This window comes from Thermobia domestica, chromosome 16 (assembly GCF_964235325.1).
Source record: "Thermobia domestica chromosome 16, izTheDome1.hap1.1, whole genome shotgun sequence".
NCBI lineage: Eukaryota > Metazoa > Arthropoda > Insecta > Zygentoma > Lepismatidae > Thermobia > Thermobia domestica.
The window spans coordinates 149,463,278-149,483,985 of NC_137469.1; the positions used below are offsets into that span (position 1 = coordinate 149,463,278).

At 35.1% G+C, this 20,708-nt stretch overlaps 1 protein-coding gene across 3 annotated transcripts in view; it reads right to left on the reverse strand.

Annotated features, from left to right (window-relative positions):
* Nucleotides 1-20,708, reverse strand: part of LOC145673469 (glycine dehydrogenase (decarboxylating), mitochondrial) — a 428,549-nt gene that overhangs the window by 9,823 nt on the left and 398,018 nt on the right. The window contains exon 19 of one of the 3 annotated variants that reach the window (XM_081743191.1): nucleotides 6,333-6,365. The exons of the other annotated variants lie outside the window; for them this stretch is intronic. Coding sequence (XP_081599317.1) covers nucleotides 6,348-6,365 — 18 coding nt within the window. The 3' untranslated portion in view covers nucleotides 6,333-6,347. Of the gene's footprint in view, nucleotides 1-6,332; nucleotides 6,366-20,708 lie in introns of those variants that run through there. 3 annotated transcript variants of the gene reach the window in all.

The following is a 20,708-nucleotide window of genomic DNA, read 5'->3' on the forward strand; positions in this document are numbered from 1 at the left end:
TGGGTGAATATGCAACTGAGGTAAACTGTATGGCGTTTTTCTCTTCAAATGTAATTTTCTGTTATGTAAAAGTAAAGCGTTGACTTTCATTTATATATCTACAGAATACTTCAAAAGTGCTGTAATATACAATAAATTGGCGAAACTGAATTTGCGGTGAAAATGTGTGAAAACAAAATTTCTACGATTTTAAACATTATGTTCACTTCTGTATATATTAAGTGTTTCCGAGGTTCCCAACGTAGTTTCGTTGGGGTGAAAATCCGTGGCCATAGGAAAAATTGTTGAATATGCATCTCAACTAAAAGTTCATAAGAATAAAAGTTTAGCAGTTTCAACGTAGGTTTCAATTAAAGCGGGTTGCAGGACATTTTAGATACCGTATTTACGTGAGTCTAAAACGCCCTCAAATGTGAGACGAAAAAAAAAAAAAAAAACTACTCGGCATTGACTTTTAAGAATGAAAAAGATAAACATGTGAAAACACAATGAAAATGTTTCGTCTTCCATTTTCAGTTTCCAATTTCCGGATAGAACAATTTCCCATTTTTCGGAAAATGTGTGTATTCCTAGTACACATTTTTCACAGAATCATGACTAACGAGATTAGCTATCTCCGGCAAAACTCAAACGTTTTCTGCTGTAAATTGGGCCTTACTGACAGTGCAAAATGTAGCCTAAACTTGCAAACTCGAATGTAAGACACACCTCGATTTTGGGGCCGAAAAATAATTTAAAATGTGCGTTTTAGGATTGCGTAAATACGGTATTTGAAAATGAAGGGAGGATAGGAGGATAAGACAAGACGCTCAGCCATTCACGATATCCCAAAGGAAAACTACATCCATTTAAGCTGCGACTTTTCCTTCCCCACGATTGTGAATACAAACTAGTATTGTGTGGTCATTTCTTGAACATGGATAAGAATATTGCACTTTGTTATTAAAACATATAAAGAAAGCATGGTTCATGAAAGTTGGTGCCCTAGCACACTACGTCTTGCTCATACTAAACTGCTTGAACACTAGATTTCAGGCAAACTGTATTAGTCGTCAAGGAGCCCGTGGCTTACTTTGAGTTCGATGAACTACGCTTTCTGGGAGTACGGTTAACCTCTGTTGTAATGCAGCATATAGATTCGCGACAGGGCTCATCTTTGGACGAAAACAAAGGATATATAAGGGAAGCAATTTTCCCAAATTGTCCCCCCCCCCCTGGTATCCTTTATCATTCCGCTTCAAAACATGGGTAGAATTCAACAGAGGGCACATTGAACAAATGTGCTGCCATCTATGATACGGGACTTTTTGGATACCCTGTAAACAAACTTTATATTTCTTTGCTTCTTGAAACTATTGTCATCTCCTTAAAAATTTTACCCTTATACGTATAGCTTTACTACGAACTTTTATATTTACCTATCATCCTCCGCAACAAAATCTACTTTTTTTTCTTGACACTCACCCTCTTTAAATCAAACCTCTTTCATAGGGATGCACGCGAGACGAGACGCAAAATGCAAAAGTCTCGTCTCGTCTCGCAGCCTCAAATGTTGGTCTCGTCTTGTCTCGCAAATGTGAAGTCTCGTCTCGCGTCTCGCATAAAATTTTGAGTCTCATCTCGCGTCTCGCGCGAGAGTTTCTCGCATGGTCTCGCAGTCTCGCATATATTCTGGGTCAAAATTTTGCAATGTGTTATTCTATGGCTGTTAATGAATGATGATGTGATATTCTGTCCGAAGGCAGGTATTTGACCTAAAAGTCCCTTGGCAAGGGTAATCCATGGTGGTTTGCCATTGCTTTCCATGGGATGAATGTTTATAACATCCTAAGGAAACGGAACCTAGAGTTCAACATGGTATCCGAACTTGTGTCCCCTCCGCTCCAAATTAAAAGAAAAGTTGTGCTGGAATTTGATTGCTGGACCATTAATTTTCGTCAAATTAATAGCATAATTTACAGCAAAACCAGCATAAATTGTTGCTGGATCCAACATTGTTTTCCAGCTTAGAGGTCTCCAGCAATATTTGGCTCTTCTAAAATATCGTCGCCACTATCAACATTTACACGTTTTGGTCGTTTCCTTGAAGGGTGATTTTCCATTATAAAGATGTTTTTATATCACCAAAAGCACTTGTAGACAAAAAAAGAACTCCCCACAACACAATACGACCCAATTCTTTCGGTTCGTTCGCGCTTGTGGCAATGTAGCATTATCGCATTTTATCAACTTTCGCTTTTAACTTATATAGTGTTGCCAGATCTAGAAAATAAAATACTGACAGATATAGGGCCATTGCTACCATCTCCCACCAAACCTACAGGGCCATCCTACCAAACCAGTGTTTGAATTAAACTTCTGAACTAGAGGGGGATGTTTTTGATAAATATATAGAAAGAAAATACTTATTCCATGTAAAAATATCATGTTATTTCTGCGAGCCGGGCCGGGGATAAACTTTGACGAGACGGGATTTCTCCGCCATCCCCCAACATTAATCGCTAGTAGTAATGTGAAAAAGACAGAAACAACAGAAATATCACATTTCGCAGCAATAGGGAGTCTTATTCGCTTTCCAGACCAAAAACAGAAGTTCATGTATTCGTGCGCGCCCGCGTGTGTGTGTTTGTATCGCAAAATAAAGTCCTAAATCGATGTTGTAATAAATTTCCAGTTTACAAAGCTTTTCTTTTTTAATGGTGTTTAGAAACTAAAGAAGGCTTTAATTCTGAAAATCAACCTTGAATAATAATAAATCTCATAAAATGTCTATTGCCCCAATCACTTTTTTGTTCCTGGAGGCATTAACGTTTAACTTAGAAAACTCAATAAATGTAAACTCACTAAATATACAATTAAATGTAATTCATAAGTGTTGCAAGACTGCGAGAAGTCTCGCGAGACTTCTCATGCGAGACGTAACAGAGTCTCGTCTAGCGTCTCGTCTCGCATGGTTTAGTCTCGTGTCTCGTCTCGCAAATGCGATACGAGACGCGAGACAAGACGAGACTTCTCCCGTCTCGCGTGCATCCCTACTCTTTCAGGCTGTTGCTTCGTAATGGACAATTTAATTGTCTCATTTCTCATTACAACCTTACGTGTTCATTGACGAGTGTCACATCAAGAGGCAAGTAAAAGTATTGAAGCCTAAAATACCAATTAATGTATAAAGAAATCCTACTTCCAGTAGTGACAGTAAAAGCAATAGTGTTGATTATCCGCATTAATTGAGACAGCGGTTACGCATGTAATTAAATATGCGTTTGTTTAGCAAAGAAATGCACTACAATGCATTGTTACTTTTCTTATAATACGTCAAGCTTGAAAAAGTGATGGCGGAATCTCAAGCAACCTTCAAAGCCTTCAAGTATTAGTTTAGACTATCATGTTTACGTTGTTCCAAGGAAAATATATAAAGAAAAAAATGTCTGAACAGTGATCAGAAGGAATGATGCTTGCTTCAATTCATTATTTCTGATCACTGTTCAAATGATGTAGGTCAATGAAATATTGACCCACAACCCATTGACCCACCACCCATTGTGACCATGACCCACTGTGCTCCATCATCCACCATGACCCACTTCGACAAACCGTGACCCAATATGTCTCACTACCAAACGTGACGCACTCTGACCCATTACCCATCAAAACCCATCGTAATCAACTTTAACCCATGATCCACGTCCTCCTGTTCACTGACTAAAGAGTTTACACTTGCAATTAAACAATGCTGTGAAATTATAACTAATCAGAGTTTGAATTTCTACGGTCAATCGCTCAAGCATCGCTCTGTTACAATAAGATGGATCTGACCTTTACAATATAAAATGGTAAAATGTTTGTCATGGGTACAGTTACGATGAATTTGAAGTATTATATATAATTATTTCCTTGCTGAATTACAGATTCTTTTCAGTGGAAAATAGGATGAGATTTAAAAGTCTCAAATCAAGGTATCAAAGTAAATGTGAAAAAAAAATGTAAAGTTTTCCATATAATTAAGTATACAGTGAAACCTTAAGACTTCCATGTAATTAAACTTACAGTACAAATTTTGTATATATGTGTTTCTCGCAACCTTATAGCTTCAGTGCCTTGTGCTGAGAAGGCTCCATATAATAAAGATAGGATTCAAAAATTATTATATTAGAAAGTAGTGGATATATGATACCACTGCTTTAAAATTATTACTGCTTTCTAATTAATTGATACTGTATTTTTTGTGTCTCAATTAATAATTGTTTCTTAATTTTTTCTCAACTAATATCGATCGTTTTTGATTAGTTTTACAAATCAACCCACTACCAATTTCCCATATATAGAAAGTTTCCCCCATAGAAGAGAAATTTAAAAACTGCTAGAACACGTTCTGTTTATTTTTAATAAGAGTTAGTATACTGAATTTCACTCCCTAAGTTGAACGACTTGTGAGATACTCAATTTTTTCGTAAAAACGTGGACCTCCTCTCCCCCTTTAGTACATGTATTATAATAAAAGTGATATAACATCCCAGTTGGGATTAGGGTCTAACTATCTACCACAATTCATTTCATTTGGCTTTGCCATTTGTCCGTGATCATCACTCACACATAGTTACATTCGCTTTTATGTAATAATTCATGTATTACAGATGATTCAAAAAATGTATTTTTTTTCAGTAGTTAGCTCCTCTAAAAACTCTCAGGCTGTATCTCGAAAGCCAGGTAGTAAGTCCTATTGTTGTTACAACAGTTACAAATATCAATATCCAAAATACCTGAAGTTCTTTTTTCACATAGATATACTCATCTCAAATAAGTAAACAGAAAAAAATGAAAAAGGAATAAAATGGAGGCCTTGAAAGTGAAACAGAGGCACATTCATCAGTGTTCAGAAGATGCTGTCTACTATGGACTGAATAGAGTGAGTCAGTCGGTCTGAGTGTGTCCGTGAGTCAGAGTGGGTCACGGTGGGTGGTAGGTAGCAGTGGGTCACGTCCTGCTGACCACGACCCACTGATCCACTCACAAATCTTGACCCACTGACATATTCCATCTGTGGTGCAGACATTATATCCTTTGGGGACTTTCCTTGAAAAAAAAATCATCATAGTTCAAGTCTTCAAAAGTGTGAAGGCTGATTGAGATTCAGACATCACTTCAACAAACCAGAAAACAAAATACAGTAATCACAAGAATTTTCATTGAATTTGCGTAGTGAGGACAACATAATTAAAATTCCGTACTCATTAAGATTACTCGAGAAAAGTATAAATAAGTCATGAGAGCTGTCAAGGGAACAACTCTTATTCTTCGGTCGGGGTAAAATAGGACTAGTTTATCAAATTGAATGTGAATGTTCAATTTTCTAAATTAAAACATTCTGATTTGCTCAGTGATGATTTTAATGTATATTAAGTAAGCAAAGTTTGTAACATGTAAAATGTCACAAACATTATCACAAAGACATACTGGAAGTGAAAATACAAGTATTGATGAATTACTTTCTTATTGGAAAAAGTTTCTTTAATTTACACACAGTATGAAAGATTATAAGTTACTTTGAATAAAACCGTCAGTAATAGAACTTAATTACTTGACCAATAATTATGTAGTAATGTTTGCACTAAATTATTTTGAGAACCAACTTCCATCATTTACTTCAATTTTTTTAACCCCAGCCAAAAACAAAGAATAATTAAGGTGGAAAATGAGTGATTGAACAACGAGGAAGAGTTGTACCTAAACACATGAAATTACTCGTACTTTTAAAGAAGCTCGAAAGCAGTTGACTGTACCAGTAAATATATCAGCACAATCTTCCTGTCTTTACCCAACAATGAAAAATTAAAATTACCCTTACCAATTTCAACCTAGAGATTACAAATGTTCAGAAAAGGAAGTTCATATCTCATTTAAGGGCTTGATTGTGCCGCCGTTTTAAAGTTATTTGCCTTTCTCATTGTTAAAGCATGCCATACACCATGAATGAGCTCGGTATTCCGTTTTGTAAGCACTCCGTTAAAACGTTTTAAATGTCAACAGAGTTTTTTTTTTTTTTTTTTTAATACCGTCAACCAGAACCGTAAATAGAGATTTCGGCGCCCGGGGTGAAGTAGAATTCGGCACCCAGTACAGACACCTTACCAAGCTTTCTTTTTTCTTTTTCTTTTTCTTTCTTTCTTTCTTTCTTTTTTTTCTTTTTTTTTACATAAGAAAAGCAGCTTTTGTTATTATACTACAATGAATTTTTATTAAGCTGCTTAAAAGAGCATTACAACAACCAAAAGCGATCATTATGTATGACACAAGATCATACGCGAAGACGAAAAGGTTAGCGGAGGACCGTGGAGCATGGAAGCTTCTCAGCTGCGGCAAGTGACCTGCAAATAAAGATAGAATACCTATAATGATGATGATGTAGTCTTTTACAAATAAGAGCTGCTTTCAAGAGGTTTATTTTGGAATTTTTGTTAAACTTGACAAAACTTCCTTTGGTTCTATACAAATCCACTTGGAGAACAGTTATGGAAACTTACAGTACAACTATTTGCAATATTTCATACTGTCGATAAGAAATGAAATATCAGTACAGTAGAAACTATGTGCTTTTAAAATGTTCGAAATGAATTATAGCATTAATTTCCAATAATAATTGTAAACTTTTGTAATTTTATTTTGTAGGTAAATAGGATTTTAACTTCAATTTTTTTACGATAAAAAAATATTTTGTGAAATGTAATGGACATTTAGAAAGTGCTTTCTTTGGTAATTTCTCAATATTGATATGGAGCTAAAGAATATGTTTAGTGCTGTATTTCAAATCCAAAATATAGTTCGCTACAACATTTTGAAATAATAGTAATTACTTAATCTCTTAATGAATAGAAGTTCTGAATTTAAGGTTGCTTATTATTAATTAACATATTAAAAATACACTAACACACATACACACATATATATATTATATATGTGTGTATACGTTTGGTATGTATGCTGATAGAAAAACCACAAAACTAGATACGTATGCACAAAAGAAAATATCCTGGCGATACAGGTGGTTGATGGAGAAATAATTCCAACAATTCCTATTAATTGGAAGCATTTTTTATAACCTATCAAAGAAATAAAAAAAAATACACTGGTAGTGATCAATCTTTGAGAAAGAGGAAATTCGCTGACTTCTTTTTTACACCTGCTTAAAGTTCGAAAGTGTTATTATTCCTCTTGTTTACCTACACTTTTAATATTCCCGCGCAAACAGCAACTTGCATGCCCTCTCGTGTCTCTTCACTCCTTTCAGTTTTGTATCTTCATTCTCACAGAAATATTAATCCCATTGGGTAGAAAAGCATGATTAATTAAGCAAACTCATCACCATCAACGTATTTCAGACTCTTTGACTTTTTCTGATTTTGAAAACGCTCTTGAGTACATTATAAATCATTACTTAGCACCTTATATATATCACATCGTCATTAAAAATGATATACAGCAATAACTTTCTTTAAGTACTAACATGTAACACTTCCCAAGTGTAACACTCCGATTTTGATAAAATTTGGCAGGTAGATGTTACACATGAAATAAATGAATACGTATTTTCTTCCTACGGAAAAATTTTTAGGGTGCACAAGCCCCAAACCAAAATTTTGAAAGTTAGCGTTCGAAAAGCAAGAAGAAGTCGACCGAAGTAAATGAAATTATGCATAGATACCGTAGAATTAAAACAAAGGAATACGTATTTCGTATTTTCTTTAAAAAAAAAAAAAAAAAAAAAAAAAAAAAAAAAAAGGATGGGGCACAGACCTTTCCAAACCTTTGATTACGAAATATCAAAAGTGCGAATAAGCATATATTAGAAGTGCCTAAAGGATAAGAAGAATTACTACAACACTTATGTAGGGACAATAGGCAAAAAAATAAGCGAATACGTGTTTTTAGTTTCTGCGGAAAAATAGTGTTGGGCCAAGGCCCCTCCGAAGAAAGTAAATATTACAGCAGAAGCGCAAGAAGAAGTGGAGCGAAGCGAATGAAATTGTGTGTAGATATTGTATATGTAAAATAAAGCAACTCGTGTTTCCCAAGTGTCCCGTACTGATTTGCTACAAATTTGCACATCAACAGAAAACAGCAAATAAATCGACACGTGTTTTCATTTATGGAAAAACACTGTAAGGGTTAAAGGCTTACCCCGAAATACTATAAAATATGCTATATGTAGAAAAAACTAGTGTGAAAATAGTGAAATTTTACCAATAGATAGATGTCCTAAAGTACAGTGAATCAATACAGTGAATTTCGAGTGTTTCGTGTTTCTGCCCTCAAAAGTTCAAGTTCAAAGACTGAAGTTAGCGCCCCCTAGCTACTTGCGAAACATGTATTGCCTTATTTTACATATACAAGATCTATGTATAATTTCATTCGCTTCGGTCCACTCCTTCCTGCACTTCTGCTTTATTATGTACATTTTTAGGAGAGGACCTTGGCATCCACACAGTTTTTCCGCACAAACTACAAAACACGGGTTAGCTTATTTTTGTGTATTGTTTCTTAACATACTTTCGTTGCGATTCTCTATGTAATTTAGGCACTTCGAAAGTATACTCTTTAGTACTTTTCATATTTCGTAATCAAATATTTGGAAGGGTCTTTGCCCCACCCATTTATTTCTTTGTTTCAGGAAAATACGAAACAAGTATTCCCTCATTTTATATCTACTAGGTACAATATCTGTGTACAATTTCATTCACTTCGGTCCACTTCATACTGCGTTCGGGCGTGAACTTTCGAAATATTGGGTAAGGGCTTTGGTCCCCAATAATTGTTTCTCTGCAGAAAATTGAAAAAAAAAAAAAAAAAAAACGTATTCGTGTATTTTATGTGTAGTATCTAACTGCCAAATTTTATCAAAATCGGAGTGTTACAGTTGTATCAAATTATATCAAAACAGACAACATTGATTTAATAGGGTGTCAATACTTTTTAAAATCATTTCTAGCACTTTTTCTTTCTTTTTGCTCGTTCGGTGCTTTCTAGCCATCAGCGCCCGGGACGACCGCCCCGCGCGTCCCCGATATATATATATATACATATATATATATATATATATATATATATATATACATATATATATATATATATATATATATATATATATATATATATACATATACATATATATATATATATATATATATACATATATATATATATATATATATACATATATATATATATATATATATATACATATATATATATATATATATATATACATATATATATATATATATATATATATATATATATATATATATACATACATATATATATATACATATATATATATATATATATATATATATATATATATATATATATATATATACATATATATATATATATATATATACATATATATATATATATATATATATACATATATTTTTTTTCCTCAAGTTTTTTTTTTAAATATTTGTGCTTGTGCTTGTGAAAACTTTCTGCCAGCGTTCACTCCCGAGTTGACCATTGGAACAGAGTTACCCTTTTCATCTAGAGGTAAAAGTAGTGTTAATTTAATGTATAATTTAATTATTTTTGTTAATATTAACCTACTATTACTATCGTGTTATATATAGAGAGAGAGGTTAATTGAAAATTAAATTTGAGGATATATATAGATCTTGTTCTATATGAGCTTCACTCATATATATATTTTTGTTGTTTACTTATTCTCTATCATCTCGTTACTAAATTGTTCAATTGTATACCTTTCAATTGAGGATAATGTTTTGACTTTGAAAAGCCTCTGGTTTCTACTATATCTACCTAAGGGGGGTATCCAATCTAATAACGTGCCTTTATGTATGTGTTGTATATGCTGCTGGGGAAGTTTTGCTTATTATTACATTATCTAACTAGTGGTACAGTGACTTCCTTGACTTCCGGTAGGGCGTGTATGATGCACTACAAAACGTGGGTGATGAAAGGGTAAACACCTGCCTAAACTGCAAATATACGCAATACTTCACCTGTTAAGGTGCATGGGGTCCCGGGTTCAAACCCTGCTCCCGCCAAGTGAACTTTGTGGTGGACAAACACCGTGTGCGTGGGTTTTCTCGGGGTTCTCCCGTTTCCTCCCACTTTCTTCATTCCACCATTTCATTCATTCTCATAACCGGCATAACCGTGGGACGTAAAACTCAAAGATTTCATTTCATTTCATTTCACCTGTTAAGAAGACTATAACTAGGTACGTTGTTAGAGATTCACGTTGACTAATGCTGGGAAATAGCTATAAGTTTGGTCACTTTACATGAAACAATATTATGCGCCCGGTTTAATGCCCACAACTACGTTTTTGAGGCTGTAAATGAAGCGAAGTTATGCTCGTGACCTGCTTGGAGAGCCCACCGCTGCAGATCTACGTCAAGCAGTGGTAAATGTGCACCAACGATCAATGATGAAATGCTAATTTTTAGGTGGGTATACGCTCTAATCTTTGTTACACACATACACACACATACTATATATACTGTACATATATATATATATACTGTACATATATATATATATATGCCCCAAGTAGTTTAAGTACTCTACTTTCAAGTGCGTTTAACGAAGGACGTTATTCCTCTGACATCTTCGTCTTCAAGTCGGAGATGCCATAACGACTTTTATAATGTTAGTAAGGTTGTTATATCGGCTATCAGCCGGGTGAAGGTATTTACAATCGACGTTTCGAATGCAGTCATTGCATTCATCTTCAAGGATTGTGATGAAGAGACCGGAGTCAAGTCAAGTCTGTTTATCCCCCGAAGTCGGGAAGGACGTCTAGCCTTTAAACGGCTACTTTGTCCAATATATATATATATATATATATATTCTGTTGATTTGCTTATTGCAGTCAAAATATCCTGGGAGATAAGGTATATTTTATTTTATATAGATATTTTATACTGGAGGCAGGCTTAATCATCTTAGGTAGTTGTGAATAATATTCTTTAAGATCATCGAGATTGAACGCAAATACACGGTGAGGACAGGCTAAGCCCAACACTGAATTCAATAGAAAAACTTTTTATTCTGGTTGGCTGAGAGGTACTGACTCCTGATTGGCTATTGTTGTGGCTACGAGAAATGACTTTGTTGAATGTCCTTTACTGTTCCTGAAAAGAGCCGACCAGATAGGGCTGAGTTGAAACCCATTGTCTCTATTGAGACTTCCTTTTTACTTGAGATAGCTATTGCTTTCTTTATTACTCTGTCCCAAAAATTGCTGCACTTGAGTACTATGGTGGTATTTGTAAAATCAATTCTGTGCCCAGGCTGACAGTCCTGACTTTTCTGGTTGCTGAAGTCTTATGCAGCTCTTGTGTTCTTTCCATTGTTGTTCTATTGTACGTCCAGTTTGTCCTAAGTATGATCTGCCACATTCACATGGTATACGCTATACATCAGGAGTGCGTAAGTGAATGTCGTCTTTCACTGATTTGATCTCCAGCTGATGATAGCTGGAGACTTACGAATAACTCTGTTTAATATTTCTTCGTCGAATTTCAGTTGGGTTTCTCTCTGTAGTAAGAAGAAATAAATCCACCTGATGATTGTAGTCGGTAGATTGAGGTTGGCCAGTTTTTGAATTAATCCATCATGCTACACGGTATCAAATGCACTGCTTACGTCAAACAAAAGGATTCCTAGTTTACGTTTCATTTTGATAGCAATTTGTTCGTCATTCTATATTCTGATGGATGTGTTGTCTGATGTACGTAGGGCTGAAGCCTGCCTAATTTCGGTTCAGTTGTCCACTATGCTTAATACGTTCGTGTACCCTGTTTACCATAACTATTTCCATTAGTTTGGAGAATGTAGCTGTTAAAGTGATGGGTCTGTATCTTTTCAAATGGTTGGAAAGTTTTCCAAGTTTGTGAATAGACGTTCTGTGCCTGTACCAGGAAGGAGGAATGTATTGGCCTAATTTGGAAGAAGAATTCAGCTAAGCTTAGTTTCTTCACACTCCCACCTAAGCTGAATTGCGGGACTAAAAGGCAGCGACAAACTACATTTTATAATTTGCACATTTTGTGAAAAATAACATTTATTCATATTGCTAAGTGTTTAAATGTGATTAATACAATCACTAACAGTGCCATTTCTAATCAATCAATTCTTATTACTGAAGCAATTCTCTAAACACTTGACGTTTTATGGGAACTATTTTTTTTATTTTAATAGTGTATTCTTACGCTTACATTGTGTGAGGGAACACTGACGCTTAGTGAGATCGCGGGGAGTCAGACTTGGGAACTAAAACACATCACCTGTCCATTCATACCATCCTGACTCAAAAAATTTTGTGGAGCCTTTTAACGTATTATACGAAGATGTAAAAGTTAGTAGTGTGTTCTGAAGTGGAAAAGTGCATTTTTAGAAATGTAAAACTACGATGTATCTCCAAAATAAACACCATTATCTTTTAATCACCACATAATCACAACGTTATGAGGTTACCGGCCGACTAAGAAGAATGGTGGTGAACTCGCTTTCTCTCAATTCCATTGAAGGCAATGGAGCCAAGGAAAAACATCAAAGGACGCTTCCAGAGGAATTATCAATTAATAAAACCGTATTCCCCCAATGGTGATAGGAATGAATATGTTTTGCTATCGACAGCGGGACGCTTGTCAAAGCAATAAAATTAAAACGTTCATTTTATTAATTTTCTCACCCAACTTTCGTGAAAAGGACGTGAGTTAGCAACAGTGAAATCACTCTTATCGTCAGTTTCGACTTAAAGACGCCAAAATTAATTTTGTCTTTACATACGTATGTGCGTAGAACAATAACTCTTTGTTCGAGAAGTTGCTGAGAGACCCTTTTTGCGTCGGTTCCTATGAGAATGAAGAAGTAGCAAGTTACCCAATTGCCCAAGTGACATCTAAACTAATTCCCGATTGGACAATAGTGGACAATGTTATATTAAGAGAGTAGTTGCTAGTCATGTGACCCACGGTGACCAGAAGAAGCACAATTCAGTCGGGCAGCGAATCTCAAATCCTCCATTACGGAGAAAAATTCGGGCGAGGAATACTGAAACCTCCACCACGGGAATCGTGCGTGTTGAGTTACCGCAACAGAGAGATTGAAGAACAAGTTATCCGCCAATAGGCCTAGTGTGCAATATTTAGGTCAGAGGCCATATCATATGTTCTTGCTCGTAAATTATACAGTTAATCACGCTTAGTGTTCGAACACGGCTTTAATTGCTAAGTTGTTAAAAAAGTTTGCGATCCCCGATTGACCAGACTCAGGGTGCAGTCATCTTACGCAGCGTTTACAGGATCTTTCGAGGGACTCGTTGCCGAAGCAGTGGAAGAGGACAAGCCGTGCCATAGGTTGTGTAACCGATTGAGTGTTCGTGGTCCATGTTCGGGCAGCTATTTATTTGTAACCGCCTGTAGTTCTGATCTGATCGCTGTCCTCGGCTCGTGGTATTACCAATAAGTATACTCCTGATACTTTAACTTACCTGGACAGGACGACGAAGACCTCTCCAAGAAAGGTTACAAACTGTTTCCCACAAAGCTCGTCGGTCTCAATAATGAGATGAGCATTAGGCGCCGAGAGGTTCGGATGTCTCGTCTCGAAAACCTCACGGACGATCAGACGGTCATCCGGACCATAACGCACACAAATATCACTCATACAAACAACGAAAACACACTGGATTAATTGACACTATACTTATTTATTAGAACACTATTTTGAAAAAAATAACGAAGAGAAATGAATACAACACTGGACACTAATAAATTTTGCCGCTGAAATTACGTTTTGCCCTATTCAGGAAATATAGCCCTTTCTATATACATATGATTATAATTCAGGTATCACTAGAAACACTTTGCTCACACCATTAACACACTTGGGGGATTCGCACTGGGGAAAAGTTGTCTGGATCGTCCCACGATGAACCCAGTTGTTACGCTGAACAGTCCTGCAGCGTAAAAGTAAATCTTGAGTAAATAAACGAAAAGAAGGTCTTCGCAGTTGAATTCTGATATTGGAGGGCGCGAATATAACTTTTGAAACGCACAAGGTCTGAGGACCTGGGATTTCACTGATTGGGGCTAGCCGTAAGTAATCGTCCTTCATCGGCTAAATAGCTCGTGCCCCTTAACACAACTTATGTTTGAAGTTCAACGCGAGATGCGTGGTTGCATCTTCCAGACCTGGAGTCAAACTCCCTGAGCGTCCAAGCTCAAGCTACGGATTGCAATGGTCAACAGAAAGTGTTGGCAGTTCATTTCAAAAATTACTCAGTTACTCACCTGTATGTACATACCAACAGAATATAGAAAACAATTTCTGTTAATTTTAGTCAACTGCCTATAATGCACTAGACACGGCGATAACACTGGCGTGAGAAAGTACAGATAACGGGCTACGAAACAACACAGTTGGTGCCACTTTGGTTACTGAAACATCTGGTCAGTCCGTATTTCTCCAATCTATTATAATGTTTCCATAAGCGATTAACGAAAACACTTAATTCAGTTCCCATTAACTATAGAATATATACTATGCATATAATGAGTCAGGGAGAAACACTGAAATGGTTAGTCACTAACTGAAATGTTCTCAGCAAAATCAATGTTTTAAATATATATATATGAGAAAACGATGAAAGACTTCTTTGTCCAATTGTGTGGGAAAGAAGCAATTCCCACCAAAGAAAGAACTTATATGCGTTGCAGAATAAAGTATAAATCGAAAATAATAATCACTGTCTTCACGAAATATACAGGGCGTCCACAAAAAAATACTTCTATAACCTGGTGGCGGTTATAGATTGGTGTCCGAAACGTGGAACGACCTGTCAAGTGCACACGTGGACAGGTTGAGAACCCTTGGCCGTCTGACGAAGTATGAATAAAATTAGGTTTTTCACCTGAAAATTTAAAATAAGTTAGTTGGCAACACTGTCATATGGTGTGAGACTTACGTGTATAAACGATGAATGGTTTTTCACCTGAAAAAAGGGCTATTTAAAATAGTTAAATAACTTGTCCACTCACTACAACATGATGAGGTTCTTGCATGAGCAATGTCCAATCCAAATGTTCCATAAAGTAATAAGATCCTCTTGAACAATTGGTGCAGTTGAGTGTCCTTATCTTCCGTTTCTTCACATGTTGAAACCATACTGTCTTCCTGTCTGAGTATCCTCCATTCCTCCATGGTTCTCCAACGATGAGTTGATAAGGGGAGAAGGGGTGATTTTTTTTTTAACACTGGTGTGAGAAACGAGGTACGGTTTGAAACACCTGTATGATAACTTTTTTTTTTTTTTTTTTTAAAGTTCGCAGAAAGCGTTTATAGGGCTATTAAAATTCTTATTTTTTTTTATAAAAAAAAAAACACAAATACTTTTTGTAAAATGTTTAAGTGTTCCGTTTCGATCACTTTATTTGATATAATATGAAGTAAATACGTTATAGGGCTATTTAAATGCTTTTTTTTAAACACTAATAAATTCTTTTCATAAAATGTTTAAGTGTTCCGTTTCGATCACTTTATTTTGTGTAATATGAAGTAAATACGTTATAGGGCTATTTAAATGCTTCTTTTTTTTTTTTTTTTTTTTTTTTTACAAATACTTTTCGTAAAATGTTTAAGTGTTCCGTTTCGATCACTTTATTTTGTGTAACATGAAATAAATACACACACACGATAACTATTTATGAAAACATCGACTTGAAGAATTATCAAATATCTCAATAAAAATTAGTAAATATACTGATATCTGTATTTAAAATATCAAAATGTGAATGAATAAGCAAATAGCAAAACATGTTAAAGGTACTAAAATATTAAAATTATTGTTAAAGTTTCGATATCACTCTAATATATTTGAAAAATATGAAAATCGTTGAAAAAGTAAAATGAATGGAAATGTAAACACATGATAAACTGACAATATATAAACAAAATAAGATTTTCACCTGTATGTCCTTTTTTTTTTTTTTTTTTTTTTTTAACTGTGCCTCGTGTTGTTTGGCAGAAAAGAACGAAAAATCGTTTTTCAAAAATAAAAAAAAATAAACTTAAGTGTCAAAATTGACGTTCATAGTAATTCCAAGAAATAAGCATGATTCTGCATATCAAAGAAAAAGATCGTGATTTCGTTGACATGTATGAAGAAAATTCGGCACGCCATAAGATCAAATGCCATCTGCTCGTCGTGAAAATCGAGACTTTAATTTAGTAATGCTCAATACAACAAATGATTTTATTCTGAAACAAAGTTATTATTAGCTTAAGCCTAAAATAATGGTTGTTGTTCACTTCCATAAACGTAAACATTGTAGGGTTACTAGAACATATGGGTATTATCTACAAAAGAACTTATTAATGCAGCGTTGAAAACTATACGGTGTTGATCCAAGTTTTTCAAAGGTCTGAATCAAGGAAGTTGACTCACTAGTCCAAACATTCCTGAAAATAAATGGTCATTACACCATGAATTGACCAAAACCATAGGTGGGAAAATGTGTAATACTACACGTACTTACACACACAATATGCCATCGACACCTGCGAGGCAAAAAAACTAGAAACGAGGAAGGCCTGCAACCCTAGGCACTTACAAAATTGTTTCTGCACAAAACTGAAATATAAACATTAATATTCAGTAAACTACGCGTATGTTCCCTGGAACATAACATACGTCTTCCACCTAGAAAAAATGTGTAAACACACAAAATACAAATGCTCTCGTAGCATCGTAAAGATATGTCTCTATAAGACAAAATACATGAGACCTACTAAGAGAAAAACATGAGATACAAACAAGAATATAGTCAACGACATTACAACTTTCTGGTTGGTCTGAAACATCCAATTAAATTCCCTACAAAACAGCTGTAACAAGCTTCCTTAGGCATCTTCGCTACAAAATTTTCAAAATGGTCTTATTAACATATTAAAATTCAGTCATCGAGCATATGAAATAATTGACAGAAAGTAATTCTCAAAAAACGTTATGGCTTCATACTGTCGGAAAAAAAGAAAATAAGTTTATTTTTCGGGATCTATATCAATATCTTTAAGACGGCTGAAACCTCATAAATAATGGGCCATGTCGATTTTTGAAGAAAATCATCCGTCATTGGCAGTATGGCTGAAACCTAAAGGTTTGTATTCCAAAACCTTTGGCCATGTTGATTTCTGAAGGAAATACTCCATAACAAAAACAATTTTACTAAAAAAAATTCCAAATAGTTTTGGGACATACAGTGACTAAAATATAACTTTCTCAAAATTAACATGAAAAATAAACATTACAACTCATTAGCATACAAGTACACAACATAGTTACGATTCATAAACGTTAAAATATTCGCTGAAATGTTACTAGATAATAACATACTCAAAAAATCTAACCTAAGAATACACATGGTTAGTTACGGGTTACTATAAAAGAAGAAGAGAAATGAAAAACTATATTTTGCGATTGATGGCGAAAATACAGTTAGCTATGGAATATCCAATGGATTAGCCACATCCATTTTTGCAAGAGATCTGCAATTCCAGGAAATATTGCCTCCCTGAAAAAAAATATTTATCTTTATCCCCATAAAATATCCTACCCGAAGGAGTTCCCCTACGGTCGTTCAGTGGTCTAGAGAAGACGAAAAAAAATGTTAATTAGAAATTACAAGAAAATATAGAAGTTAAACATATTTCCGCATATATATTAATATGAGGGGAAAAACGACCGTTCACCATCAGAATATCTGTTCATATAGTTCCTTCTAAAATAAAAAGATTATTGCTTTCGTTCGGAGAATTATACTATTCACACGACATTCCTGCACATTCTATTACCAACAAGGAAATGTCTGTTATCACTTGTTTAAGGCTTAGCCTACTTTCCATTCTAAACTTTTCTCTTCGAACAAAATATATCATGTCATATCCTGGAAATTCAAATAAGTCAAAGTCGGGTAAATGACGTAAATGAGGTTCAATAAAATTACAGTAAACACTTCAAAATGAAAACGAAAATCTAAGATTAACACTGAAAAATAAATTTAACATTGATTATAAGTGTAAAATTCCATATTCTACGCATGAGATTACGTACTAAGTTTCATTTACAAATACAGAAATATATACATAACTAACAACTAAAAATTTTCTCATTCTAAGCATCTCGATGCATTATTTTTTTTTCTAAAAGAAAATCAAACATTAATTCTAAATAACATGTAATAACATATTTAAGAATTTCGAAAGTGGGAAAGGATCCTAAAAAGGGATTTAAAATTTAAAATACAATAAAAATATATATTATAACGCCAAAACATCTTCCCACTGGCTGGGGGTACGGAAATCGCGCCAAGATTTCAAATTGCTTTTAAAATGCAATTCCCCTACGTATGTGATTACGTTAATTATTTACTAAAAGATCTAAATTCAAACATCTGAAATGAAAACAAGAAAAATTAATGACATTAAACTAATAGTAAGTCAGTGATAAGGTTTGCAACACAAATGCACAGCTGACTGAGGTATGAAGTGCTACACGGAGCAAAGACAAAAAGAGGAAAAGAATTAATCAGCTGTATATCACCCGTTATTCGTAACCATAAACACAAGTGGTTCTACAGTCTGGCGACTGCCTTATCAAAACAAGAAAAATAAAGAAAGAAAACGTGTTATCTTCTCTTTGCTGAACAGTTAAAAGCTGAAAGCAAAAATGAGTTTAAAAGAAATGCGTAGTTCTCCTTTTCGTATCCAGGTGTTCTGATCAAAAACTAAAAGCAAAAAGGAAGAAAAATGAATGAATGTTTATTGCCTAGAAATGAGTCGCTAATCCTGGGAGAAAAATTTGTATCAACACACAAAGTCTTGGTTACTTTTTTTTTCTATGATTGCTGTTTCTGCCTTGGTAACTGCAGTCTGTTCGTTTATTTCTACGATGTTTACCTCTATGTACAAAAATACTCTTAATGTTCTCACTCAAGTTGCGTTTCCAATCTCGTTTGTGATAACTCATATTTCGTGGCCGTGATTTACGACTCCTTCTGTTTCTGTTACTACCTTTTCGTGTGCGGTCTTGGTTCTGATTCCCTTTAAATTTCGTATTGTTTACGCTCCGGTCTGCGTATCTTTGCCTATTGCTATAACTGTAATCTCGTTTGCGCCTTTTCTCTCTGTGGTTTGTGGTAGTAATTCTTGTGCGCTTACGACCTCTGTCGTGTACAATCATATGTTCGCAATTGTCACTACTACTACTATTAGCGGCGTCACTAGATTCTGAATAGATAAAATCGTTGCCAGATTTGTTACGAGGTTGGTTTAGACTACCTGTCTCTGGTTGGAGTTCAGATTCCTGCGTTTCCTTTTCATTAAGAATATTAGTCTCTAGCTCAGGTTTCAATTCCAATGTTTTGTTTACACTAGGAATATGAGTCACTAACTGAGGTTCAAATTCCGGTGTTTCGTATCCAGTGGGAACGTCTGACTGTAACTGGGGTTCGCATTCCGGTGTTTTGTTTCCAGCATTTTCCGTTTGCTGACTATTTTCACGAAACACGTCCCGTAAAACGTCTATATTCTGACCTAATTCAACAAAATTTTCTTTATTCTCATCTACTTTTCGTTCTAATCTAGCTAGGTTTTCTTTATTCTCAGCACGGGACTCTTTACATTCTATTAAGTATCTCTCAAGTTCCTGTATAATATTTTCCCTTAATTTATCAAAATTTATATCTATCTTAGTAAGAAAATCTACTTCCTGCTCTGCCATCTTGGACAAAAATAAACTAGGCTATCACAAAAACATGATTAAAATCACCTGAAAGAGATTTTTTTTTTCAGATTACTGGTACTAAGCTGAAAGAGAAATCGTATATTAAAATATTGATCTTATAAGTATTCGAGCACCAACGGTCTCGATTCGGGTCGATAGTTCGGGCGTCATTTATTTGTAACCGATTGAGTGTTCGTGGTCCATGTTCGGGCAGCTATTTATTTGTAACCGCCTGTAGTTCTGATCTGATCGCTGTCCTCGGCTCGTGGTATTACCAATAAGTATACTCCTGATACTTTAACTTACCTGGACAGGACGACGAAGACCTCTCCAAGAAAGGTTACAAACTGTTTCCCACAAAGCTCGTCGGTCTCAATAATGAGATGAGCATTAGGCGCCGAGAGGTTCGGATGTCTCGTCTCGAAAACCTCACGGACGATCAGACGGTCATCCGGACCATAACGCACACAAATATCACTCATACAAACAACGAAAACACACTGGATTAATTGACACTATACTTATTTATTAGAACACTATTTTGAAAAAAATAACGAAGAGAAATGAATACAACACTGGACACTAATAAATTTTGCCGCTGAAATTACGTTTTGCCCTATTCAGGAAATATAGCCCTTTCTATATACATATGATTATAATTCAGGTATCACTAGAAACACTTTGCTCACACCATTAACACACTTGGGGGATTCGCACTGGGGAAAAGTTGTCTGGATCGTCCCACGATGAACCCAGTTGTTACGCTGAACAGTCCTGCAGCGTAAAAGTAAATCTTGAGTAAATAAACGAAAAGAAGGTCTTCGCAGTTGAATTCTGATATTGGAGGGCGCGAATATAACTTTTGAAACGCACAAGGTCTGAGGACCTGGGATTTCACTGA